The 26642-nt window shown below is 33.2% G+C and overlaps 4 protein-coding genes and 1 long non-coding RNA gene across 11 annotated transcripts; 3 read left to right on the plus strand and 2 right to left on the minus strand.

Moving 5' to 3' along the window:
- The first annotated feature begins 358 nt into the window (after positions 1–358).
- LOC102614232 (uncharacterized) lies at positions 359–4057 on the plus strand. 2 transcript variants are annotated; one of them, XM_052438830.1, is made up of 4 exons: positions 359–1319; positions 3438–3511; positions 3596–3760; positions 3803–4057. In XM_052438830.1, exons 1-4 carry the CDS (start codon positions 477–479, stop codon positions 3843–3845), a joined length of 1125 nt encoding a protein of 374 aa, XP_052294790.1. In that variant the 5' UTR covers positions 359–476; the 3' UTR covers positions 3846–4057. The 2 variants fall into 2 exon arrangements, with proteins under 2 accessions (XP_052294790.1, XP_052294789.1); XM_052438829.1 differs by having other exon boundaries at positions 360–1319; positions 3596–4057.
- Positions 4058–5143: 1086 nt separating this feature from the next.
- On the plus strand, positions 5144–7495 carry LOC102613723 (transcription termination factor MTERF8, chloroplastic). 2 transcript variants are annotated; one of them, XM_006493140.4, is made up of 2 exons: positions 5144–5540; positions 5655–7495. In XM_006493140.4, exons 1-2 carry the CDS (start codon positions 5279–5281, stop codon positions 6908–6910), a joined length of 1518 nt encoding a protein of 505 aa, XP_006493203.2. In that variant the 5' UTR covers positions 5144–5278; the 3' UTR covers positions 6911–7495. The 2 variants fall into 2 exon arrangements, with proteins under 2 accessions (XP_006493203.2, XP_052293716.1); XM_052437756.1 differs by having other exon boundaries at positions 5392–5540; positions 5639–7495.
- LOC102613434 (ribosome-binding factor PSRP1, chloroplastic) lies at positions 7094–11494 on the minus strand. 4 transcript variants are annotated; one of them, XR_008053291.1, is made up of 7 exons: positions 10982–11494; positions 10395–10538; positions 10027–10275; positions 8623–8731; positions 8330–8539; positions 7690–8069; positions 7094–7524 (listed from the first exon to the last, which is right to left on the minus strand). XR_008053291.1 is itself a non-coding variant. In XM_006493139.4 (5 exons), the coding sequence occupies exons 1-5, from the start codon at positions 11291–11293 to the stop codon at positions 8409–8411; spliced, it is 945 nt and encodes a 314-aa protein (XP_006493202.2). In that variant the 5' UTR covers positions 11294–11492; the 3' UTR covers positions 8270–8408. The 4 variants fall into 4 exon arrangements, 1 of the variants encoding a protein (XP_006493202.2); XR_008053290.1 differs by having other exon boundaries at positions 7690–8095; XR_008053289.1 differs by having other exon boundaries at positions 7690–8112.
- A 7242-nt stretch (positions 11495–18736) lies between these two features.
- Positions 18737–19288, minus strand: LOC112498376 (uncharacterized). The gene is made up of 2 exons (XR_003065672.2): positions 19100–19288; positions 18737–18952 (listed from the first exon to the last, which is right to left on the minus strand). It is a non-coding gene; the product is annotated as an uncharacterized LOC112498376 (long non-coding RNA).
- A 1010-nt stretch (positions 19289–20298) lies between these two features.
- LOC102631246 (two-component response regulator-like APRR5) lies at positions 20299–25312 on the plus strand. 2 transcript variants are annotated; one of them, XM_025098585.2, is made up of 10 exons: positions 20605–20754; positions 21461–21525; positions 21733–21894; positions 22003–22133; positions 22253–22408; positions 22974–23145; positions 23241–23556; positions 24049–24299; positions 24498–24820; positions 24957–25312. In XM_025098585.2, exons 3-10 carry the CDS (start codon positions 21858–21860, stop codon positions 25086–25088), a joined length of 1518 nt encoding a protein of 505 aa, XP_024954353.2. In that variant the 5' UTR covers positions 20605–20754; positions 21461–21525; positions 21733–21857; the 3' UTR covers positions 25089–25312. The 2 variants fall into 2 exon arrangements, with proteins under 2 accessions (XP_006478097.2, XP_024954353.2); XM_006478034.4 differs by lacking the exon at positions 21461–21525 and having other exon boundaries at positions 20299–20754.
- The last annotated feature ends 1330 nt before the right edge of the window (positions 25313–26642 follow it).

Raw genomic sequence — 26642 nt, forward strand, 5'->3', positions numbered from 1 at the left:
CAACTTTTCAAACACAAAGCAATCATAATCATTCAATTTAACAAATATCAAATTATTTTTTTAATCAATAATTTATTTAATCTGCATGATAAAAATTATTTATTTTATTAACTACTGTTAACCCTGCCATGCCAAACTGGCCCTTAATGTCCAGCATACAAAATGAACATGTAAGCACTTGGAACGAAATCAATCAATCATCAATCGATGAGTATTTGAGATTTCTCCCATGTGGCACCTTTGCCATTGGACAATTAATAAATTCCCAATTTTTTTCCAACAGTAACGTATTATTGTGGAGCATAACAATTTATTTTTATTTTATAAATTGATTAACAAATCACAGTGCCATCTTAAAATAAACACACGAGCATTGCACAGTACTAAGAAAAGCTTAAAACGTGATCCACGTGGCATTGAGAAACTATGCGCATCGCGCAACCGAATGCAGTTTCGAACGATCTACTTAGAGCGGCATGTGCAGTACAGTTGAATCAAGCCAACCTAAAAGCACCGTTCAATTCCCCGAGCAAACAATCTTGGGGAAATATTGGTCCACATCAGCAATGATTTGTTCAATGTCGACCGGCAAGTCTTGTTCGAACTGGCTCGACCGGCTTCGGTCCAACAAGGGTTTCCCGGTCGGCGACGACCTCGAGCTAGATCATTTCCTTGAAAACAAGGACAGCAATCTTAAGCCGAAGTCAAACTCGTCCGAGTCGACTCAGAATCGAAAGGTAGCGACGGAGGAGATTTGTGGTGAAAATGAAAATGGAGATGATAAAGGAGAATGGTTCGGTATTATGAACAATGTGTTGTCAGACCTCTTCATAATGGGTGAATCCAATGACGACCAAAGTTGTAAATTTTCTCGGAAAAAGATTTCCAGGAAACAAACAAACCCTAAATTTTGCTTGGTTTCAAGAATGACAAGTAGTAATGTAGAAGAAGAGCAGAGTTGCGGTGGGTGTGAGAGAAAAGACGAAAATGCCCAGATAGAGAATAAATTGAAAGAAGAAGTTGACGGAGAAGAGAATGTGAATAATGTGGTGGAAATGGAAGATGGTGAAAGAGAGGAGCTTTTAGGGTATTCAAGAAATGAAGTGACTGTTATTGATACAAGCTGTACGGAGTGGAAGTTTGAAAAGTTGGTGTATAGAAAGCGGAATGTGTGGAAAGTGAGGGAAAAGAAAGGAAAGTCTCGTATGATCGGACTCGGGCGAAAGAAGAGGAAAGCAAATGGAGCTGATGCAAATGTCGATACTAAGAAGAAATTTAAACTCAACAGCCAAGAGGACTGCATTTTTTCATCAAAACATGTAAGTAATGTTACTGTGTTGTTTCAATAATCATATCATACTGCTATCCAAAATTATAGAATGATTTAAGTTGGCTTGGAATCTTATATTCTAGATTATTATTTTTTAAATCTGGTGTTGTAGATTGATCCCCTATGTTATCATGCTTAAGATATGTTCAAGGCAAGATTTGTGCTTTTGGCTTTTATGTTGATTTGAAATATAATGGATTGCGGCTCATTTAGTATTGCTTTCTAGCAGCTGTGGCCTAGAAGCTACTATAATTGTAACGTGTTTGGTATACCCTTGCAACTGTATTTTGAAGTTGAGGTGATTTCATCTCATAGTTGTTTGATGAAAAACTTATATCAATTTTTCTATGTTGTTAGAATTATTACCTTTCTTTTTATATTTACTAAACATTATCAACGTTATTTCTTTGCTAGAGCTTTCCTTATGCAACACCATAATACTAAATTGAACCTTAGTAAATAGCAGTTGGATCATTTGGGTTAATTTATATGTTATCACACTGTGACAATTACTTACACATGCTCAAACATGTGAGGGAGCTGTTTTAGATTTGCTAGTCGTTGTCCACCTGCTCACTTAGTGTAAATGCTAATTTCATGTCTGCTACTTTTCGTTTTAAATTCATGCCTCTGAAAGCAATTTTTCCTCATTAAACATTGGTCAAATATACCTGCTGTAAGAGCATACATCCTATTTTGACCAGAGAAAATTATTAAGAACTTCCTTTTAAGTTTGTAATTATGTGTTAGTTAAATTCTGTTCAAGAAATTCAAGCTTGATATTGTTGAGTGACTCATGTTTAGTTGTTTCATGGAAACTTAAAGTTCTAAGCTTTATCAACTTCCATGGGCTATATGCCATTGGTCAAAAATGATTATTGTGAAATTTAGAAGTTTCCTTACACATGGCTGGTGTACCAAAATGTCTCCAATGTCTTGGCTTTAGAATGTGATAACATGTGTCACTTTAAGGGGGATTTTCTTACCTCCTTAGTTATTAATGTTCTAATGGTTCAAAAGCTATCGGACCATTTATATCTTCTTTCTTTCATTTACTTTTAATATTGTTGGTTTTTATACACAGTGATAGAGTTTCTATACATAACTGCATTTGATTAATAATTCATGTCCAGTATTTGGCATCTGTCTAGTCCTGTTTGAAGTGCTTACATTATGATTGGGTTTATATTTGTGGTTTCTTAGAGGACTAGTCAATAATCAGAGATATTTTATGGCATTTTCAAAGTAAATGCCTGTTGTCTGGAATTCAAACTTATGAGAAATTTTTTTTTACACATGACACTTCATTGGGGTTTTTTAAACTATTAGCTTCTGGGTAACTTCCCTTCTTGTTCTTGATGTTTATAGCTTCTGGGTAACTTCCCTTCTTGTTCTTGATGTTTATTCTTGTTGACTTGCATACCTATGCATTGTGAATGAAATTTCCTCTAGATGGACTGCTTCATACATTTATCCTTACTGTAGTTTTTAGCTATTTGAAGTTTTGAAGAGGTGCCTGGTTAGCGAAAGACAGTTAGAACAAGATACCTGATTTAGATCATGTATGTTTGAATAGCCATGTGTCACGGGGTGAGTGTTCTTGGGCGGTCTGCAACACATGCCTCTGTTTTATTGGAATGGAACATGAGCTATTTGTTGCCGTTGCAATGCCTGTAGTCTCTATCTGCATTGTATTTAGTTTACTTCGTTTACATCTCAACATGCCCCAGGGGAAATGCTATCCAGTTCCTTTGTTTAGCATCTACTTTTCTGTCTTGTCTGCTAGAAATAAATTTTCTGTTCAAGTAGGTGGATACTGCTTCAAACATCTTAATACTCGTTGATTTAGATCTTTGCTAAATTTAGTCATTTGTGCCTTCAATACTTATGCCCGTCCTGTATGAGGAACTTTAGTTTCATTTTGTTCTTTGCTTGTTCATGCCTAAGTTGGCATGCCTTGGCCTTTTGCCTGTAAACTGGAAAGTGCACCACTCTATTGACTGTACAGAGAATGCTCTCTTCCTAGATGTTTCATTCTATGAACTATGATTTGTCATCAATCGAAAGATGTTAATAAGTTTCTGTTTGTATTTGTTTCCCTGGATAGAGTCCCCAGGCTGAGGAAGGGGAAGAAGTTCGTGAAGAGACAATTGAATATCCCAACCAAGTTCCTAAAAAGAGGTAAGTGCGCCATCAATCTGCATGCAGTTTCTCTCTCAATCTCTCGATGCTGCTTGCTTATCAGGTTATTATTATTATTTTCAGGCTTCTGCTTTCAAGATCACCCAAGAAAGGTAAAAATGGAGGCAAATCTGCTAGTCTTAGAAAAGGCATGTCCACAATCAAGAAATCAATAGCGGAGTGTTCAAAGAGTCCATTTCCAAACTGCGGAATTGAAAAGAATCAAGTTCCGTGCAATAAATCTATTACCTGGGAGAAGGTTTCGGGATTGGAAGTGAATAAATCTATTACCTGGGAGAAGGTTTCGGGATTGGAAGTGAATTCACTCCACTAATCCTAATCCCCTAGCATATTCTAACCATCCTGATCAATCAAATGAGGGATGAATTTGTATCATTTGCAAGCATATCCTTTGACAATTATTATTTTTTGTTTAGAAGAAACTTATGGTAATAATATCTTATTTTGTAAATGGAACGTTCGCAGTGGACCGCCCGCCTCCAAACTAGAATAGAATTCTTTATATTACCAGGGAATATTGCTTCTCATTTTGGCATACTTGCAACATATTCCTTGTACCCAGGTCAAGTTTGAGAAAGATTTGCAGAAGAATATGAGGTGTTTTAAGTATGAGCTGGAAACGCCACTTGCTTTAGTCGACCAGTGGGAGCTTCCACGTCCAATGGGGCTCATTTCTCTTATGCGAAAAAAATTTGGACGTAGAAATCTGGAGCAGAATTTTGAGAAAAATACTTGGCATATTTTTAGACGTTCTGTAAATTATATTTATATATGTTCAGATTCTCAACAAAAGTCAGATTGTAGGGAGGAAAAAAAGGAGGGAAAAAAAGGCATTTACGAGCAGGCTTTTGAAAACTAATTATAATTAGGATCAAGTCAAGGCCCAATGATCGGTCGGAAGGACCCGTGAGTAGAGCTATTAGCACTCCCCTAATCTCCTATTAAAACCCCTCTTCATATTTACATTTTTACCCTCAATTAAAATTACACTAAAGGATAGTGTGAAAAGGGAAGTACCGATCATGTCATCACTCCAATTTATTTTTTTACACCCCAGTACCCCTGTTTTGACATCAACATAAAATAAGTAATATTACTTAAGAGTAGTTTCTCAAAATTAATCATTATGATACCATTTAGTTATCAATGAAACTTTTTCATAATGGCTAAGATCCACTATCAACACCCTCCTCACAATTATTTCTTTTCAAGAAACTAAGAATTTGTATTGGAAAAACTTTATGTTGAACTTACAAATTGACAAATGTGCAATATAATTATTAAGTTTAGACTTTAATATAATAAATTTCGGTTTACTTTTCCAAATATTTTTTTTCAATACAGTAAGTTGAGCTTTCTTCTCTTCTCTACCATCATGAATTTTCTAAATTATCAAACTCATATTTAAAAATTGAGTAATTGACAAATTTCAACAACTATAGCTGCTTTCCAACAGATGTAGCTGCTAAAGCAAATGAACATGGAGACAAATTTGTTTAATTCAAGTGAGGTTATAAGCGAAAGCAAATAGCGGTATTTGTGAAATTGGTCAGGTGTTAATAGAAGTAATATGATAATTTAAATTATTTCATAGGGTAAGTTTAGAAAAGGGATTTTAAGAGAGTAGTGAAGGGGTGTTAATAGCTGTACTCATTACGTGCCCCGCAATTCAAAATCGCAAGCCCTCGTTGGAGACTCATTCGTAATATTGCAATTGAGCTTATCCAGTTGAGCTGAGACGAAAAAATGGCTGCTGCCGCTACTGCGGTCACTCATTTTTCTTCAGCACCTGCATACTTTCTCTCACAGTCACAAGCAATTCTGGTCATTTCGAAAGAAGTTAAAACTCGTTCTAGGTATAGCCATGGCCATGAACATGGAACGCTCTCTCTGGCTAACTTCACTAAAATATCAAGAATTGAACTGGGAGCCTCACTGACTAAACGTCTTCTCAACCAACGCAGATGCTTTAGATCTTCTACTAATCTTCTTACAGAGAATGAATTGGGTAATTTCTCTCTCAGCGGTCATTTGTCAAACACCTTCCAATCATTTCCATTCAATTAATTTTTGGTGATATCAAGTTTATTTATTTTTTTGGGTTAGTTTGCTTTTGTTTCAGTGACATTATTTCAAGAAATTGGACTAAATGAAAAAGAAGTGGATTCGCTTTTGGAGAACAACCCAACTCTCAGAGTAACTCCTTTGGACAAAATGCGATCCCGGATTCTTTCGCTACAATCTGTTGGAATCAAAGGGATGGCATTTTGTCGTTTGATTTCCAAAGACTCAAATGTATTACTTGCTGAGGAAATTGATCGATTGATATGCTTTGTGCGTGATGATTTGGATGGAAACATTGAGCCAATGAAGCTCGAACGCCTTTTGACTTCAACAGAAACAAAATTCTTGGTGGGTTTTGATCAAAAGGTTAGGCTACTTCTTCAACTTGGGGTTCCACAAGAGACGATTCTTCATGTTCTCAACAATATTAATTTAAGTAAAGCTGTATGTCTTAAGTCTGTTGAAGATATTGAAAGAACTTTTGCTTACTTGAACCCCTTTGGTGGTGCTGATTTAATTGTAAGATGTCCAAAAATTCTTAATTATGATTTGGATACCCAGTTGATTCCGAAAGTTAGGGTTCTCAGTGAGCTTGGTGGGGATGATGTTGATTCCACAGCAGCTATTGTGTGGAAATTTCCTGCAATATTGAGCTATAGTTTGGAGCATATAGGGAAACATGTTGAGTTCTTGAGGTCCTTTGCTGGACTTAGTGATCAGGAGATTTTCAGGATTTTTCTTGTGTTCCCAGCTGTTATTAGTGCTAGCAGGGAGAGGAAATTACGTCCTAGAATAGACTTTCTCAAGCAATGTGGTTTGGGCTCTGAGGATATCTTCAAGTTCTTGACAAAAGCTCCATTATTTCTGGCTCTCTCCTTTGATAACATTGTAATAAAGCTTGGCTTCTTGGTCAAGATTGGGTATGAATGTAGAACAAGGGAACTGGCAGCAGCAATGGGATCTGTGACCAGAACAAGCTGCGAAAACTTGCAAAAGGTGATTGGATTGTTCTTGAGTTACGGGCTATCTTTTGCAGACATTTATATAATGAGCAAGAAGCATCCTCAGATACTGCAGTACAATCACAAGTCTTTAGAGGACAAGATGGAGTATTTGATAGTGGGGATGGGTCGTGAAGTTGGAGAGCTATTGGCTTTTCCTGCGTTTCTTGGTTACAAGCTTGATGACAGGATTAAGCACAGATACGAAGCAAAGAGGAAGACTTTAGGGGATGGACTGTCAATCAACAAGTTGTTAAGTGTGTCAGTGGAGAGATTCTCAACCAAGATAAAGAAAAATCCTATTCATAGTTGACAACCAGATTAGTCGATTTAAGTTTCAATGATTTTGATAGGTGTGTGTTACTACATCACACGGTTGCAGCATTTTTATTCTAAAGGCTCATTTTAAGCTTTTTGGTGACCCCCTCAGATTTATAAATACTCTAGGTTACCTTGAATAACTTTGGCAAACACAACACACAATGAGAACTGCAGCTTGGTGAAGAAAGGAATTCCAAATAGGTGCAGTGACAGCTCGTTTTGCAAAGAGCTGACTGAAGGTTATTCATAATACAAATAAACCATATCGGAAGAAAACGGAAACTATTTTTCTTCTTTTGCTGCGGTAGCATTACTAAACCTCTTTGTAACTGTTCCCATCGGGTGATTTAGGGCTACTGGTAGCTAATCGATTATAGTACCTATGAAGAATTTGGGAGTAGATCATGAACTATTTTTGTTGATTTGTTGTAGCATGTGCCATCGGAAAAGCTCTTTGAAAATATTCCGATATGGTGACTGGCATCTTGTTAAGGCTAATATATTATAGTGCTATCTTCCCTGTAGTATCCGGTGTGCTTTGCTAATGAAGAATGATTTAGCTGCCGGCGTTGTTCTCCATCCATGACACCTTTCGTTTTATGAAACCTTGATTCCAATTGTAATATGTTAGTAGACGAAAGCAAATGCAGCATCTATTATTTGGTGCTTTCACCTAGGACATTTTCTTTTGACAAATTGTTTGAAAATTCATGACTGTATATGATCGTGACATAGTGGCTAGTGATTTTTAGTAAATGATGAAAGTCATACCTTGTAATCTTTGATTCACACTTGATAATACCCCATTACGGAGTGCAGATTTGATGCAGAACAACTTCAAATCTAAATCTGCGGCTGTTGGTGCTTGAACTAATTTTCTAGAATTAGTTTGTCAAGAAATTGGTTCTAGTTTTAGATTATTTTCCGTATTTTATTGGGTAATTATATCTCACTTTCGGTTGTATATAAGGACTTATTAGCAATTCTCCGGGTTTTTTCAAAGTGTTAGTTAAAGAGATGAATTATGATCATGGTTTAAACTTTAAACTTCTGTGGAGCACATCACTTTTAGAATGGAAGGGGACTGGAAGCAAACTAGTAGCGCTTGAATGCCATGGGCGCAAAAAGATGTAGTCATTTCTCCCTGCTTTCTGCAACAAGTCATCCGTTCTTATACCTGTCAATTTAAGGTTTCTTTACCCAAATATGGAAAAGCACAAAATCAAAGCCCTGAAAAACCTTCATAAGCTAGAACACATGATAAGCTTACCTATGGCTAAAGAGATGACATCTTGGCAGGCAGATTTACATACATGGCTCATAACAACTAATTACCCAAGACAAGTTTAGATTTGTCAAAAGTCTGTGCTATCTTAATCTCAAAAACTGTACTGTGATGCTCGTATCGTACCTTTGTAATCATTTATACAATTGCCACTGGTTTGAACATGGCTGATTTAATCTATCAGATAAAAGGATCCACAATTCAGCTAATTATTCTGCGAGGATGAACTAGCTGTTTCTACCTCCAGAGGCTCCAATTTCTTGGCTTTACCATTTCCTTTTGGTATAATAACACCATAGCCTCCAGCTTTTCGTTTGTACACGATATTGATCTCACCTAAAGCCAAGCATAAAATAATACAATTTAATCACTAAATAGTTTACGCTGAAATGATGAACAGGGAGACTGTAGATTCATACCAGTTTCTTCATTTCGGAATCCATAGAAGTCATGATCAACATTCTCCAACTGCTCAATAGCTTCAGAGACAGTCAAAGGAGGCATTTCAAAGAACTTCATGCGAACAATCTGACAGATAGATAAATAATTAGGGCGCATCAGAGAAAAATTGAAGAGTACATATGCAACAACATGACCTTAATACCAGCAGATAACAAAGGAAACTTTTATGTTGTCCATATGGGTATGGCCCCTATAATGCTGAGAAATAAAAAGAAACATAGAGTACCAATCGTTACTCAAACATGAAGGATGGGGAATGTAAGTAAATAAATAAGGGTAGAATAATTTCATTCAACAATCATCTATAATATGAGAGCACTATGTTGGCAATATGGTTCCCAACTATTTGCAAATTATAAACAATGTCATTATCAAGAAATCCAAAATATTGTTTAGAGACATTATTCAACATTTTTTTCAACAAGCATAAGAAAAGCAAAAAGAGAAAAGATGAAATCAAAATTTGATAGAATCATCAATATTTGATGGACATTAACAATATGGAACCAAGAATGTGGGGACCAAGAAGAAAACAGATTCTGAGTGGTTTTGAAAGGCAAATGGAAATTAACAAGCTAAAATAGTGTAAAGGAAAGACAAAAAAATACTAGATGGAGCTCATGAAATGCTTTTGACGGCCTTTAAGCATTAAACTATGAAAATGCATTTAACTGAAAACTAGAAAACTACAAAAAAGGAGAGACAAGGTCAGAGTAGGTTGTTGGGGTGATTTTTTTTGGGGTGGGGGGGAATGTGGTGGGATTGGGTGGAGGGGTCCGTGTGGAACAGTGATGATGGACATCAATAGGTTTACAAAAATAGGCTAAAGGATATGGGCATACCGTAAACTCTACCAAAATCTCAATTTACAAGTCTCTCAATGCTTGGCTATTAACCCGAATTCAGTATATCAAAATGTGTGAATTGCTTGGTAGAGAAACATAAATGACTTCAGCGAACTGAGATATCTTTTTCATCTTAACTTGTCAGAAAATAAGTTTTGATTAATTCTTTCTGTTTAATCGAATGCAAATCATCAGTAGAGATTTTTAAAATGGTGAACAATGTATACGTTTTAAACTAAAGTACAGCGCAATTCCTAACATAGAGAGACAAGTACCTCCATAACATGACTAGGGAATGAAGATTGCCATTTACATCTAAAGAATGCGTTGATGACAGTAATGATGAATAAGCTTGATGTCATGAAACTTTATTTATTTATTTTGGTTTTCAAATTTTCTTACTGTTACCATATCTTATAGAACAAGGGAAAAAGGTATTTTAAAGTGATGATTGATGAGTTTGCAAAGTAAAAGAAACCAATAGGAGTTGGATAAATTGAAAAAGTTAAGGACTACCTCATCAACAAAGTTATCATCCTCTTCTTCGGACTGTACATCAGCATCATTCTCCACAACCTGTGTCACCGGCTCTCTAACCTTGAGCCTGTTGAACCCCTTCATATGTCTACCATGGTCAGACTCCTTCTCCTTGATCTTCCTCAGCTTCCTTTGAATGATTGACGATACTAAATCTATACTCGCATACACCGTCTCTGCATCTTCTTCTGCACGGACCACTCCATGCTTCTTTGTAAACAAAGTGACCTAAAGTACAAGACATCATGTCCAAACAAATAGTTGATTAGATTCAATGCAATTCCACAAGAGTTAAAAATCCAAATAGAAATCACAACAATGTTAGAAGTTCAAATTTTGGAAGGCACCTCACATCTGCGAATCCTAGGGCCTTTGCCGAACTCTCCTCCGCGCACAGACAGCCTAACATCAACTTCCCGTACCAGATGACTATGCTTCAGAACTGCCTTGCCAACTTTCTCTTCAACATGGTTTTTAACTGTATCGGTTAACTGTATTCAAACAAATTCAGCTTATCTGTTCATAGTTCAATCATTCAATGCAAATACTGACACGAAAGACAAAAATAAACAAAGCACTATTTTGGCTAATTGTTTGTTACGTTAATTTGAGGAGAGAAGCAAGGCATTTGGTCCCTAATCCAAAAACATCTTTCAAAAACGAAAATATTTATCCAAACATGAAATTTCAGAAAAAATAAGGGTCTTCAATGGAAATAGCTCATATCTATGTGCAATTTACGTTTTGACCTCCTTAAGTTTACATTATTATGTTATGACCTCCTTAAGTTCGTCTTTTTTTTTTTTCATTTTGACCCGGTCGAACCAAAACCCAGGTAATGCCGTCGTTACCACACAAAAAAAGTACCAAGCGTAAAAGAACTAGAAAAATAAACAAAAGAAAACAGGAAACGGCGACGTTTTATAAGTCTAACCTCGAGATTTTTGCCTTGAATGATTAATTTGACGGAAGAAAGTGGACCGTCCCATGACATTCGAACCGGCAGAGGCTTAGTGTGGACTTTTGTGGGTCTCATTACAGTAATTTGCTTGAAAGGACCGAAGAAACTGGAATTGTACGACAACGTTTTGGCAAGTTGAGATTTTCTTGGAGTGACGAATGGAGAGACTGACGACGACGACGACGACGACGACGACGATGATGATGATGATGATGAAGAAAGATAACATGAAGATGGTACTGGCCGTGATGTTGAAAGCTTGAATGAAGTTGAAAGAGTAGCCATTGACGCGGGAAGCGTGGTTGGTTCAGTGGATTTTTTTTTTTGGATGGGGGCCTGAAAGGTTTCTAAAATAATTAAATTAATAAAACCAAAAGAGGAGAGAGGGAGAGGGTTACGATTTAGATAAGGACACGTGACCCTTGATGGGTTTTGAATGAAAATTTCTGGCCTTTGCCGACATAGATCACAGTCACTGAACAGCCGCACGTCAAATACGTGTAAATGGATAATTCTCATGATCCATTTGATTAGGGTCCCCTCCAACGACCAATTGATTTTGCGTAAACAGACATTCGAGTAGCGACTAGAATTGTTTCTTTATTTATATTCGGTGGAACTAATGGACATACTTTAGACGTGTAATCTAAACCGTTTGGTTAAATACAATTTATGAATTTAATAATTAAGATGTTAGATGACATGGTTTTTCTTTTTTAAATTAAAAAAAAAATCCATAATTTGTGAGTCCCATCATTTATTGTTAATTGTTATGATTCTCTCTTCTCTTTCTCTTCCTCTTTCTTTTACGCACACTCTTTCTTTCTTTCTTTTTTTTTTCCCTCTTTATCTTTTCTAAAAATTAAGATTACAATATTATAACTTAGAAATAACATTCGCTATGCTGATTAGATGCTAAAAATAAAAGCCAAGTAATGGAAGAGCTGCTTGGTTCCTCAATCTTAGGGCCAGTACCTCTACCACTTGATGGAACATCGTCATCCATAGCACCACCCACGTCACGTCCAATACCCTCGTATGCTTTGCAATGGTGGTTGCGGATGCGCCCCAATTATTTCATCTTGTCTTCGAACTCATGATAATAATTTTGATACTAAATCTAGATATTTTTACTCAACATAATTGTCTTTAATATTATTGTATATAGGAATAGGATCAGGATCTTTATTTAATCTTGATCCTTCTATTCTTTTCTCATCTAATGGTTAAAAAAAATTACGTTTAAAATTTGTATTTAAATTTGTATCCCTCAAAACTGCCTAACATATAGAAATAGGATTAGGATTTTTTTTTAATTTTTAACACAAAATCTATGGTTAAAATTAATGTTAACGTGAATTTTTTTAAATGAAAATCAATAAAATTTAGCCCCCCCAACAAGTACTATATATTCGTTTCTCTTTTGTTTCAGACTATTTTAACACTTTTTCTTATTTCTCTCTTTCCCACATATTCTTGCCCCTCGCAAGGCTTTCTTTTCTATCAACAATTAAAAGGAAGAAATGATAACAGTGTTGTATAATAAGTTAAAGAATAAAGAAGAATTAAAAGTATATAGAAGGAAACAGTGTTATTCACATTATATAGGGTGCCCAAAAAAAATAGTTATACTCCATTTTTCCCCTTTTTTATTTCTTAAAAAATCTTATCCATAGTTTGCAATCATGCACATCAGCTTTGAGTGGTTACTCTATGGGTTAATTCTTATAATTGCAAAAAAAAAAAAAAGCTCAAATTGATGCAAATGTAACTAACTATGTGGGCATAATTACGGTCGCGTAGTGATGTATTGTTAAATAATAAATAAATAAATAAAATTTGACATTATAAAGACACAAAAATCTCTAAATTAAAGTTACCTTAACTTTATGGAGATTGAAGCTTTGTTTGGTACAGCTTTTCAAGTAGAGCTTTTATTAAAAAAAAATTAGTTGTTTAGTTGTTAATAAGAGTTTTTATTCAAAATTTATAAAATTACTTTAATAGTCATGTTTTTTTTTAAAATTATGTTATAAAAAGAAAGTGGAGAATATTTTAGATATTTTAACATTTAAAAAAAACTTTTTAAACTCTACTTTTAAAAGCCTAAAATTTGAGTTTTTTTTAATAGAAGCAAAATAGCTTATTTAAGATTCAAAAACTCTATTAAAAAAATAACCAAACAATAATAAAAATTATAAGAAAATTTTATTAAATTAAATAAGTATTTATAACCATTAAATAAATTATACCAAATAAACACTAAAACGCATGATTCATTTACACAGATAGAGCAGTTCATAATTGTGTCAACTCTCGCTTAAAATTAAAAAAAACAAACAAAACAAAACAAAATCTAAAGAACGAAGAATCCGTGAAGTGGAGTTATAACATTGTTAATTCTCATTTTATGAGCCGCAGAGACGTTCGTCGTACAACCCTTGTAAGGAAGGATAAGAATTTGCCTTCATATCTTTTACGTAATCTCATCTACGAAAGTTATATGAAGGTGTATTGGCCAAAAAAAAAGATTCGCGGGCTAATAAAATCAGGGGCGGAGACAACATGTTGATTGACTGGGAGCTTACCCAACGACGATAAAAAAATTTAAAGAGTAATAAATATATAAATTTGAAAGATTTATCATACTTCAATATATGTTTATAATTGTCCTTTACGAGTTTTCATACATTGATAACGTTGCATTACAACTTCATTATCAATATTATTAAATAAGTCTTTTTCTATGTAAACAACTAAACTATCATTCATCCATTACTCTCCCATTCGGTTTCATAACCGAGTCTTCAAAATGTTCATGGCTGAAAATGCTCTCTCTACACTCGCAGTGGCAACAGGTAAAGTCAATGCCAATGTTATTAACAAGTAAACTAATGGATATACATTATGTCTCTTAGTCTCGACCATCCGCTTTGCAAGATCACCAATATCCTTTAATTGTGAAAACTCACCACTAGTGCCCATATCCAAAATATATGTATCAAGTTGAATCTCAAGTGCCATGATATCAATTGTAGAGAACTCATTTGGATGCTTCTGCTTGTTGAAGCATCATCATTTTTTTCTAAAAATTGTGGCTCCTTTCTTTTGTAAAACCTTTCCATACTTATTTCAAAATATAAATAAAGATTATGAATATTGAGTAGTTTACTTAGGCTAGTAGCACTTTTAGCATATTCCCCTATTATATAATTATATTAATGCTATAAATTAATTAACAAACATTACAAGACAATAAAGCTAAACAAGCAAATGCTTAATTGCAATTGTTATTTTCTTAATTAATAATATGTGTTCTTTTTTATGAAATCTACACTCAATCACATAATTCACATTATATTTTTCAAATACACCAATAGCCCGATGATACACTAACTAATGGGGAAGAAAAACAACTACATCAATTCAACAAATAATTATATATGATTTATAAACAATAAAATAAAAAGAAAATAAAATATTAATTTGTACCTTAATTTTATTGAATGAAGAAACTAGGGGTTGTTTGAAATTTGGAGGAGAAATCACTTTCCACTTTGCTTTTGGAGATGCCGAAACAAGAAGATGATTTAGGGGTTTCAGATTTGCGTATTGGTGCAGGCAGTGGAATTGGAGAAAGGTAAAGAATAATAAAATATTATTAATGGGTTTGTGGGTTATTTAAAAATTTGATTAATATTAATATTTGTGGGCTTAATTTTAGTTTGTAAAGCTCATATCTTTTTATTTGTTTTAAAAACTTAAAGTATGTAATTATGTTTATGTGTTAGGGGTTTGAATATAAATTAGTGGGGGCTTAGGAAAAAATTTATTAGAAATTTTTGATAAATTAAATTAGTTAATAAAGGATTTTTTTTTTCAGTGGGGACTTAAGTCCCCACTGGTTCCAAGCTGGATCCGCCACTGAATAAAATAGACCGGCGCCCACTTCTTGATCAACCATTTTTTTTTCATTTTCAGAATTATCCTTATTAAAAAATTAAAAGTAAATGTTTTTCTTCTCTCTCTTCTCTCTTATTTTTTTTAATTGATATGCGATTTGAATTAAGTATTAAGATTTAATTATATTCTAAATTGAAACTAAAATAGAATTTTAGGGTACACATAAAATCAAAACTAATATTATCAATAATAATAAAATCCACCACTTATTCGTAAAATATAACAAAATCGAAATCGAAATTTATTATTTATTGACAGAGGTGATGGATTGATTGACTGATGATTAAGAAGACATCTGATAGAGTTATGGTTATCTAAAGGGGTAATTTTTAAAAACCTCCCCTGAGGTTTAGGTTTGTTGTAAGTAGATGGCGAGAATTGGTTTATTTGTAAAAAATCTCATACCGTCAGTTAATTTTAACATTGACCGTTAGTTGACTGTGCAAAGACAATATTACCCTTAACACTAGTTTGTAGACGGAAATAGCTAAAAAAAAACTAAAATTATTGGCTATTTTACCCTCTTTAAATTATTGATATTTTCTTAAAGTTCCTATTAAAAAAATAAAATTAAAAATTTGAAAAATCCTCTTTAAATTATTGATATTTCCTTAAAGTTCCTATAAAAAAGATAAAATTAAAAACTTGAAAATGAACTAGTCAAAATTTTTATCTATGATATTGTAAATCTTTGGAATTGACAAGGATAAAATTGTCAAAAAATAGGATTTGTGCTTTTCATGCCAATAATTTTAGTTTTTTTTATAGTTATGTTAGTCTACAAACTATGGTTAAGGGCAATATTATCTTTGCATAGTCAACTAACGGTCAATATTAAAATTAACTGACGGTAGGGGATTTTTTACAAATAAACAGATTCTCGCCATTTACTTGCAATAAGCCCAAACCTCAGGGAAGTTTTTTAAAAATTACCCTTATCTAAAGAGAGGGGGCTTCAAAGGAGAGAGAATAGAATAAAATAAAATAAAATAATATTTATTTTTTATGCATAATAAGAGCAATTATAAAAAATAATAAGATAAATTATAAAGTGTGAGCTTGTAATAAAATTTGCGTGAGTCAAATATCATTATTCAATAAAATAATGTAACTTGTGGCTGCAGGTTGGGCTTGCATTGTGCATCCACGGCCTCGCATTGTGTATCCGTTGGCGGCACCATGCTGTCCCAGCATAGGTTTTTTAAAAATTTTACGTGCATTTTTAAATTTAGGAAACACGCAAAAATTCCTTAACAAATTGAGTTGTTTTGGCAAAAATTCCAATGGATCATCTTCAAGTACCAAATTTCAATACTCTTTTTTTTTCCCGTTCTAAGTAAGGTTTCTACTATTATTAGTCAGGCTCTCCACATGTAAAAATGGCTATCAATCTTACTATTACTATTATAAACAAGTTTCGGACTATTGGACACTCCACATTTAAAGGTTTAGATTAAGGATAAAGATCATCTCCTGATCTGAGCTCTTATGAGATTTTAATAATGTTGTGCCATATAATTTACCTTTTTTGTTTTCTTTATTTATTAACTACCATTCACCTATGTGTATTTTTGTTCAAAAAGAGATTAAATCATGAGAGAATCATAATCCTTAGATTAAATAGAACATTTGTAATTAACACCTGAATTAATTCACAATTGAGATTTAATGTCAACCATTGAAAACACATTAACCTAAAGATTTAAGGCCTCATTTATGATTAAGTTAAAACGCTAAAAGCAATTTATTATATAGTAATTTGGTAAATTTTTTAAATCAACTTATTTTATAAGTTTCTCTATTTTTTCTCTTGTTTTCAAAAGTAAGTTGAGATTGTTTTCTTAAAAGCAGCTTATGAAATTATTAGTTATATAATAACTTATTTTATAAGTTTCTCTATTTTTTTCTTTTTTCAAAAGTAAGTTGAGATTGTTTTCTTAAAAGTAGCTTATGAAATTAGAGAAAGATTCAATTTTGAGCTGAGTTTTTAGTGAATTCTAAATCAATAATTGCTAGACGAAAGAAATGAAAAGTAAAAAATGAAAAATATATCCCAAACATTGATTTAGTGCTCAAGAAAGATTCAATTTAGTACTAAAGCTTTATCTTATGAAATTAATCACCACATAATTAATGATACTTTAAAGTTTTTATTATAACCTTATAGTTATATGTATAAATAGTAAAATAGTGGGACTATTAGTACCCTATAACTTTCTTTTCAAATCCTTTTTCTATCAAAACCTACTTTAATTCCAAAAATAAACTTTTCCATTTTTTCAAATTTTTTAATTCAAAAAATAATTCAGTTTCTTCCAAACAACTCTAATTACAAATATTGTTTTTATAAATTTTTGAATTATTAAATCATACATATTTTACTCAAAAAAATCAAATACATGTATGAATTAAGTAGAATTAAAGTGGACTCAAATAGCTATTATTATTTTTAAATTAAAAATAAGTTTAGAAGGTTTTGTAAATTAAAGTAGACTCATATAGCTATTATTTATTCTTTTAAATTAAAAATAAGTTTAAATTAAAAATAAATTTTGTAAATTTCTCAAGAAAAAGTTGTTTGTGAGGAAATAAAAATTGTAAAAGACTTTGGTGTAGTTGTATGGGTGTAAAGAGTTGAAAAGAGAAATATAATGGTATATTAGATTTATTGTCTTTTAATGTAATTACAATAAGAGAGGGGTTTTATAAGGATTATAGAGGGGTGCCAATAGTTCAACTCATAGTAAAATTCATTGGATTTTAATTAATTTAGTTTATTTTCATTTTATGTAATTTTGCGTATACTAAAAAGAAAAGATATTAAACTTGGGGCTTGTTTGTTAAATATATGAAGTTTGAAATTTTAATAATTTAATAATTTTTTAAATTTAGTTTTTTTAATTTATGTCTGTTTTTCAAATATTTATATCTGAATAGAAAAGGTAAAACTTTGTAACATTAGTTTGAATAGAAAGTAAATACTACATCAAAAAATATTATTATTAAATATACTTATTTCCTAAATTATAAACCCTATTCTCTATACTCATTTTGACAATTTGACTTTTAAGGACATGAATGTCAAAAATTATGTTTAAAATATTTTGTATTCATAAAAATAAATAAGATGTCACTCATACTTATATATTAAAAAAATATCATTTAGACATTTGTATTTAAACCTATTTACACTTTAGTCAAATTCACACTATTTAGATTTTTGACCAAAAAAAAAGGTATCTTACTTTAAAAAAAAAAAAAGACAACTTAAGCTTATGTATATTTTACTCGGTATACAAAAGAAAAAAATTTATTAATAACATATGCTCTATTTTTTAAGTTCACATCAATTTTAACACGGCATTTATTAAATACTTGATTGTTTTTCTTTTGTAATTCCATGACTTATTTCGTCAACTCAATAAATATAACCTATTTCGTTACATACAGCCATGCAAAATTCGAGAATTTATATAAGAATTTTGTGCTCTTGATGGTAACCATGGGGTCTTCTTCAGGGGTGGCAAAATGAATAAACGAATCGAATTCGAATCGAATCGTAAACGAATTGGGTCAAAATTCTGCAGATTCAGATTCAATTCGTTTATTAAACGAATATTCGGTTCGATTCGTTTAATTCATTTAATAGAATTGATAAACGAATCAAATCGAATCCGGATTCGTTTATTATTCGTTTATCCTTAACGAGTCGAACCGAATCGAATCGAATAAGGATTCATTTACAATTCGTTTAGAAAAATATAATTAATAAACAAAATTAAGCAAAATAAAATATAAAAAATCACAATTTTAACATCCCACAACAAAATACAAGTAACTCAAACCATATTTTGCAGTCATCTAAATACTAAATTACAAATCCCTAATACTACAAATAACAATAATTCAAATTCAAATTATAAAATAAGGTAATTTCTTTAATTCTCTTCATTTGTTTTTTTCACCTTGAAAACAAAAATCCTACACCAAAAAGTAAATAAAAATATTATTAACAATTTAACATACTGAAATATTGATAATAATCATTGTAAAATTTCAAAATATCAAATATATAGCAAATTTGTCATATTTTTAAGAAAATAATAATTAAACAAGACAAAACTTTACCTATCATACTCACACAAATCCAAGGATTTGAAGCAGTGGCAAAACGTAGCACTTGCTGGATGTAAAAAAAAAAAAAAAAGGGGATTTGGAGAAGGAAATGAAGGGAAAGAGATGGCAAAATGTAGCAGTGGCGGCTGAGTTGCTAGGAGGTGAGGGAAAAGTGCGTGTGAAGTGTAAAATTAGGGTTGGTCTTTTGACTTTATGTGTAATGCTTAAAATTACAATATTAACCTTTATATTTTAAAAAGTTTTCAAATAAATTTAAGGATAAAAAAGTAATTTAATTGAACGATACAAACGAATTTTAAACGAATCGACTTGTATTCGATTCGTTTAATAAACGCGTCATAAATGAATCGAATCAAATTCACCCATTTATTAAACGAATCAATTTTTTCGAATCCTAAACTAATCGAATCAAATTCATTAATTTATTAAATGAATCCTAAACGAATAAATGAATCAAAATCTTCAAACATGTATTCGATTCGTTTAATTAGCGAATCAAATCGAATTCACCCATTTATTAAATAAATTAATTTTTTTAAATTTAAACCCATTTAATTCGTATCGAATCGAATCAAATAACTAAATTCTGACCCATATTACCACCCCTAGTCTTCTTCAAGTTTTGAGGGAGCAAAAAGAAGCACGGTGAAAGAAGGACGTGGACTTTTGTAAGAACACGGGCGTTATTATGCCATGTGCACGCCACGTATTTGTTCCTGGGGATATATGTTCTCATCTTCTCACACGTCTCATCACCAAAACGCAAACAGCAGAGAATAAGAGGGCAATTGAGTAAATGTCGAAAATGACCCATGAATTGCCTTAAGCCAATAAGAAATGCACAACCGTACAACACCCGTTCGATCATAGAGCGAGTACAAATCTTTTCACAGACGAGGAAACCACCGTCGAACAGTTGAAAAACTGATGGCGTTTGACTGACGACTTCAAAACCACAAACGAAAGCACTGCTCCATAGACGTCCACGTGTCAAACTATTGTCCATGAGATCGATCCCTGAGAAAATATCTAGTAGTGAAATTAATATTTAATATCTTTCAAGTGGAGCCCAGCAGAGGCAAATAAATATCCCCGAATAAAAAATATCGGAAAAATGTTAAGAACCAATGCTGACCTTTAAATATGCACCATCGATGGCCTCCCAATAAGCCATTGCCTTTTGATCTGTCTTTCTTAAACTTGCCGACGTGGCACCCGTAGGCCACTCATTTTGGTTTTTAGATATTTTCGTTAAGATATTTTACCAGCTGTTAGATGTCTAAATTCTAAAATGCCAAACAGTTTAGATATTTTATATATATATATATATTTTCCTCAAAACCGGCGACTGGATACTACTACGAAAGAAAAGTTTGAACAGAGGATGAGATTGAGTTGAGGCTCATTCATACTCATTTTCACCCAGAAGATTAGAAAAAAAAAGGGGAAAAAATAAAAAATAAAAACTGAAGAAATGGGAGATGTTGTGTTGAACGATGAAGAGTTAAAGGAGATGAACGGTAACGAGGGGATATCGAAGTGGGAGAGGTTCTTACAGAGGATGGCTTTAAGGGTTTTGCTTGTTGAGGCTGACGATTCTACCAGGCAAATTGTAACAGCCCTTTTGAGAAAATCTAGTTACAGAGGTTTGTTTCTTCTTCTTCGTGCTTGGATTGTTTCATTGCTCTGGTTTTTATTTATTTCTTGGTTGTTGTAATTGATCAGTTTTGAAGCGGTGGATTTTGAAGCTTATAGATAGTTTTTGCATGTTTGATTCTAAAAAATTTATTCAACTATGTGTGTATTTGAATATCTGGATTCATCTGTATCTGGGAATGGAATGGAGAGTATGGTTTTAGTAGCAGATACTTTTGAGCTTCAAGTTCATGCCTTATATACAACTTATTTGTGACTTTGTAAATTTCACTTTTTGTTATTTGGACTAGTTCGTGGTTTCTGTTTTCAAATTTAGGATGCATATCTTGTTTGAATACGAAAAGGAAAATCAAAATCTGCTTTTTCTAGAAGAGTTCAATTTTCTCTTTACTTCTACAGTTCACTTCCTTAATATAGGTTGGCCGTTTATTTGGTCTCACCATTCATATTCATGTTTTCCAGACTATAATTGAACTTCAGTATGTTCTTGGTTAAACCTGGATTTTCTTTTAAATTTTTTAATGGTTGTCCTGTCTTCCTGGAGATAAGACTGTCGAATCATCCATTAAGGTCTTAAAATATGTGCAATGAAATGAATAAAGGACACAAAAATTAAAAAAAGTAGCTTTTCAAACTCTTTTCTGAACCAATTATGGATTCTCTCATTTTCCTTGTTCTGACTGAAATGTTTTTTAGTATTGATTCCAACTCGAGCAACAGATACCAGAATTCCACCCAAAAGGCAAAAACGCGTTATTCAGGTTTAAGTTGTTTACTTTTGGTTTATAATCATCCACTTGTCTGCTTACTTTCTACTATGGGAACTGAGTGATTCATGGTATTTTTATGATTTAATCCTGTTTGGTGATGGTCCCTGTAATGTCTTATGTTGAGTTGTGCTTCAATTCTAAAGTTCATGGACATACTATGATGGGAACTGATAGTAGTTTATTTTTTCTTTTGAGCAGTTACAGCGGTTCCCGATGGCTTGAAGGCATGGGAGGTACTGAAGGGAAGACCGCGTAACATAGATCTCATATTGACTGAAGTGGATTTGCCATCAATAAGTGGATTTGCTCTTCTCACACTTGTTATGGAGCATGAGATCTGCAAAAATATCCCTGTTATAAGTACGATACAGCAAGGATTAACTTACTTGTGTATCACTAGTTCATTTTCTAATATAATACTTACTAGTTAGTTACATGGTTTCTTTCTTTATTTTTGTCATTATGCAGTGATGTCTTCTCAGGACTCAGTTAGTACAGTTTATAAATGCATGATGAGAGGTGCTGCTGATTATCTCGTTAAGCCTGTAAGGAGAAATGAGCTGAGGAATCTGTGGCAGCATGTGTGGAGAAGACAATCTGTATGCTTGCTTTCATACTTAGAACTCCGTCTCCTGCCATATTTTTTTTCTATAATTTGCTATTGAACTATAACCTACCATTCTAATTAAGTCTTGTTTTATTTCTATTGTTCAATTAGTCAATGGTTTCTGGTAATGAAACCCAAGATGAGAGTGTTGGACAGCAAAAGATTGAAGCCACTTCTGAAAACGATGCTGCAAGTAATCATTCTAGTGGTTACATGGCTTGCATCCAGAGCAAAGGGGAATTCATTGAGAAAGGAAGTGATGAACAGGTGAGTGTTCCTCTTATTGTAAATCATGCTGCCCATACTTAAAAATTGTGCCCAATTCGCATGGTTTTGCAGTAAGAAAGATATGCCTAGTTATTTGATATACCTTCTTGGATACAAAGAGTGTTGACTCTAATGATGTTGGTCATCGTAATTAAATCATGGGGTATAAACTATTAAATCATTTATTTTATACCAGTGTTGTGGATACATTTGGTCTTGAATGGAAGTGAAATCACCGCTAATTTTTTCACTACAGAATTTATTTACGTGTAAAGCCCAGATAACGAAAATTTATACTGTACTAATTTAATGATGACCACGTGTTTTTAAAAGGAATGACCATAGTTTGATTGGTATGAATTTGATGGACTTATATCAGATGTGCATGCCATCAGGCCCTTCAAGGTTATCCGTTGACAAATCTGGGCATGTTTAATGTATGTATCAATGAGGGCATGTATATTTGTTTGTGTATGACTCTTATGGTTAAAAAGTAATTTGCTTCCACTTTGGTTTGGCTTCATGAAGTATCATTTAGATACTGAATGTTTGCTGTCTCTTGCAGAGCTCTTGTACAAAGCCGGACTTTGAAGCTGAGAGTGCGCACGTTGAAGATATGCGGGACATGTCAAGGCAGTTATGGGGAAAATCCTTACAGAATGATGTGAAGATGCAGAATCATGAAGCACGTGTAAATTATGGCCAGAAATCGCTTGTGCCTGTCACTGAAGCACAGGGTAAACCACTTGTGCATTTTCAATCAAGCTTCATATTGTTTTCTCAGTTCCATCAAATATCACCTAATATTACACTATTTTCTCGCTTAAATCAGGATCAGAGGTGGCTGCCTGCAAGGAAGCTAATACAAGAGCCCATTTCGACGAGGATACTGAACTAGAAACTCATAGGAGTGATGTTATCCTCACCAGTGAGGTCTGCAATGTCCCTGTCAATTCTCCCAGACAGGTCATTGACTTCATGAGCACATTCAATAATCATAAGCCTCCTTCAAATAATGGAGCTAGCAAGTTTGATTCGTCTCCACAATTGGACCTTTCCTTGAGAAGAACTCATCCTGATGGCTTTGAGAATCAAGTGATGGAGCGAAAGTTTATCCTAAGGCATTCTAATGCCTCAGCTTTTACACGGTGAGTTTATTCAGCTACTAACATTTTCCATTCTTCTTATCGCCAATAAATATTCGTATAACCTTTCTGATCCCTACTCAAAACACAAAAAAGTTCGTGAATTGTGTTAAAACTAAAAAGTTAAAAAATCGCACAGTTTTTAAAATTAACTTCCTCATGGTTTTTGGTTGTATTGAGACTGGTCACTGGTTGGGAACTTTTGATTAACTTGACAGTTTTAACTGTTTCAACAAAGAGTGACTTGAACATATTATAAATGCGCCACAATATAACACACATGGAAGACAAAAAAGGTACAATGTTCAAATTACAAAATATAAAACTTTAAATCTTAAATGCAAATTATTTTACCACAACTTTTGTATTGCGCATTTATGTGTAGTAAATGGGTGGAAAATGCAGGGACTAATTTTTCTTTTGGCACTGGATCATTTGAAATTTTTTTTGATGTGAATTTGTAATTTCTAATCAATCTGTTACTTCTTTATTTAGGTACACTAACAAGCCATCGGAGCCACAACATTCATCATTGAGTGGTGTTTGTAATCAGCAGAAAGAATTCGAAACTGATTCTGAGAAGAATTTTTCCAATATTCTTACTGCCTGTAACTCTTATACTCCAGCTGCCACTCTAAGCACCCAAAGAAGTGTTAACTCTCTGGCTACTGGTCACTCTAAGCAATCTGAACTTGCAGTGTCACACCCTCAACAGCGGCCATGTCCTGTCCCTGTTTCAGTGAAAGGTATGAATCTTAATAATATAAGCACCAGCTATGGTTCTGTTCCTCATGTTTTTTGTGCAAAATCTGGTCTATCACCAATGTCAAGTCCAAATTCAGCCAGTCAGCGAGAACCCACATTTCAAATGAATCCAATGCATAGTTCCAAAGCTGAACACAATAATTGTATGGGAATTTTTGACCACTTTGGTGAAAATGCAGTTAATTCGACCAATCAAGCTATGCACAAGTTAGATCACAAGTTAGACTCTCTGGAGGATCTAGGGCATATTTCTCCTGCTACTGATCAGAGTGCAAGTAGCAGTTTCTGTAATGGTGCTGTAAGTCGACTAAACAGCATGGGGTATGGAAGTGCTTGTGGAAGTAACAGCAATTTGGATCAGGTTACTGCTGGAAGGGCTGCTGCAGAGAGCAAGAATGAAGAAGGTTTATTCCCTTCCAATGGCAACTTGCGATCAATACAAAGAGAAGCAGCTCTTAATAAGTTCCGGTTAAAGCGGAAAGACAGATGTTATGATAAGAAGGTAAATAACTGCAGTCACTGTGATAATTGTTAGATCAACTACTGATTAGCTGTTTTTTTAATCTGTATGGGAAAAACCTATATCTGTTATATACAGAATATTTTACATTGTATTTATGCAATAATTTTATGTACAGGTCCGGTACGAAAGTAGAAAAAAACTTGCAGAACAGCGTCCCAGAGTCAAAGGACAATTTGTTCGTCAAGTACATTCGGAGACTCTACCCCTAGAATCTGAGAATCACTCTGGCAATATATCAGATGGTTAGTGTATAAACATATCATAGTTAGAATGGGGATAGAATAGTATATGACTTAGATTAGGTTTACATTTCTTATAGTGGTTGTGCTGACTTCAGATCCATGTTTGTTCGTATATATGTAAATGACAGATAATACAATTATACAGTGTATCTTTTGTGACAGCAGCGTTGTAACATATGTATTCCCATTCTTTTATTTATTTTGCAATGGAGCTGAGAGAGTTTTCTGTGTACCTTTGTTTTTTTTTTTTTTGGGTTGGTCTAATTGTTGATATGCGGAATTTTCAGTTAAAAACTGATTGCTAGATAACAAAATAAGTGATGTGGCTATCGCTAATCTTCTTAGCACTAAAGAGAATAGAGAAACATGAGGATGAAGCTAGTTTATTGCAATTCTGTTTAGTAATCAGATCGGCAAATGTTGTGAAGCCAAAGTAGACTTGCATGCAGGTTTTTAGTGCATTTTTCTGAAGAGTAATGACTTGGCAATGTGGCATCTTGTTATATAAATTATATAATATAATTGACAAGTTTCAACACAGCTGTACTTGATCGAGCTTTTCTTTCCCAGTTAAAGATGCAAATAACTTTTCTGTTGTGCATTATGGATTCACAGATATCCGTGTTCCCATGTTATGGGTTTTTTCTCGTAAATCTGTTGATTTTAAGCTGAACTTGAGATTTGTCACTTAAAAATAGGTCAAATTTTGAACACAAGTTTCAAGTCCCATATTATATTTCTCCACTGTTGGTTCCCACAAAGTTTTCTAAAATTCACTGTCAAATGTTCATGTTATTATCATGCTTTTTTTTTTGTTGGGAAATTATCATTCGTATATTTTATATTTGTTCTGTTATTAGAAATACTACAACACTTTGAAGGTGTATCAATTGTTCATTATTAGTTGACAAAATGTATCAGCCGATCACCAAATCGTTAGTTACTGTTTGAAAGTTAACGGAATTACAGTGAATTGATAATTTTATCCTTGAAAATTATCATTTGTATACCCTTAATTTCTCTTTTTATCACTTGTATGCTCTTAAATTATCACTTGTATCATATGAAAAGATTAAATTATCCTTCTAACGTCATCATATTTAAACGATAACTAACGATTTGATGGTCAATTGATGTATTTTGTCAATTTTGAGTAGACGATTGATACACTTTTAAAGTATTATAATATTTTTGATAATAGAATAAACTAAGAGTATATAAATGATAATTTTTCATTCTTGTTTCTTTCATGGTGGAGACTGGAGATATGGCGAAATTGACTAGTAACTCAATGCTATAATTTTTTGCTCCGGCCCAGCAAGAAACACTAGAAGTTCAAAAACCGTGCTAATTAAGAGACCATCTTTGGGCACTTTGTACCTGTTTGCGCATAAAAGGCTCTGCAAAGATTATTGAACAGTGTGTCGTCACAGATTCTGACAAAGTAGAAAAATCCGGAGGTTCGAAAACAATTAAATTGACGGTGTCATATGTCACTGCTTGTGCGGTTGTGCCCATAGTCGATATGCTTTTGCAGCTTACACAGTTACATTCATCTA

This window comes from Citrus sinensis, chromosome 3 (assembly GCF_022201045.2).
Source record: "Citrus sinensis cultivar Valencia sweet orange chromosome 3, DVS_A1.0, whole genome shotgun sequence".
NCBI classification, from domain to species: Eukaryota; Viridiplantae; Streptophyta; class Magnoliopsida; order Sapindales; family Rutaceae; genus Citrus; species Citrus sinensis.

What these genes read in the sequence shown, in the direction of transcription:
- LOC102614232 (XM_052438829.1), top strand. Translation starts at nt 477, where the DNA reads ATGTGCAGTACAGTTGAATCAAGCCAACCTAAAAGCACCGTTCAATTC. An exon ending in GCATTTTTTCATCAAAACAT is followed by an intron (nt 1,320 to 3,437) that starts GTAAGTAATGTT and finishes TTCCCTGGATAG; the next exon opens with AGTCCCCAGGCTGAGGAAGG. An exon ending in AACCAAGTTCCTAAAAAGAG is followed by an intron (nt 3,512 to 3,595) that starts GTAAGTGCGCCA and finishes TATTATTTTCAG; the next exon opens with GCTTCTGCTTTCAAGATCAC.
- LOC102613723 (XM_006493140.4), top strand. Translation starts at nt 5,279, where the DNA reads ATGGCTGCTGCCGCTACTGCGGTCACTCATTTTTCTTCAGCACCTGCA. An exon ending in TCTTACAGAGAATGAATTGG is followed by an intron (nt 5,541 to 5,654) that starts GTAATTTCTCTC and finishes CTTTTGTTTCAG; the next exon opens with TGACATTATTTCAAGAAATT.
- LOC102613434 (XM_006493139.4), bottom strand. Translation starts at nt 11,293, where the DNA reads ATGGCTACTCTTTCAACTTCATTCAAGCTTTCAACATCACGGCCAGTA. An exon ending in TTCAAGGCAAAAATCTCGAG is followed by an intron (nt 10,539 to 10,981) that starts GTTAGACTTATA and finishes GTTTGAATACAG; the next exon opens with TTAACCGATACAGTTAAAAA. An exon ending in ATGATAACTTTGTTGATGAG is followed by an intron (nt 8,732 to 10,026) that starts GTAGTCCTTAAC and finishes TCTATCTGTCAG; the next exon opens with ATTGTTCGCATGAAGTTCTT.
- LOC102631246 (XM_006478034.4), top strand. Translation starts at nt 20,583, where the DNA reads ATGGGAGATGTTGTGTTGAACGATGAAGAGTTAAAGGAGATGAACGGT. An exon ending in CAAAAATATCCCTGTTATAA is followed by an intron (nt 21,895 to 22,002) that starts GTACGATACAGC and finishes GTCATTATGCAG; the next exon opens with TGATGTCTTCTCAGGACTCA. An exon ending in ACAGATGTTATGATAAGAAG is followed by an intron (nt 24,821 to 24,956) that starts GTAAATAACTGC and finishes TTTTATGTACAG; the next exon opens with GTCCGGTACGAAAGTAGAAA.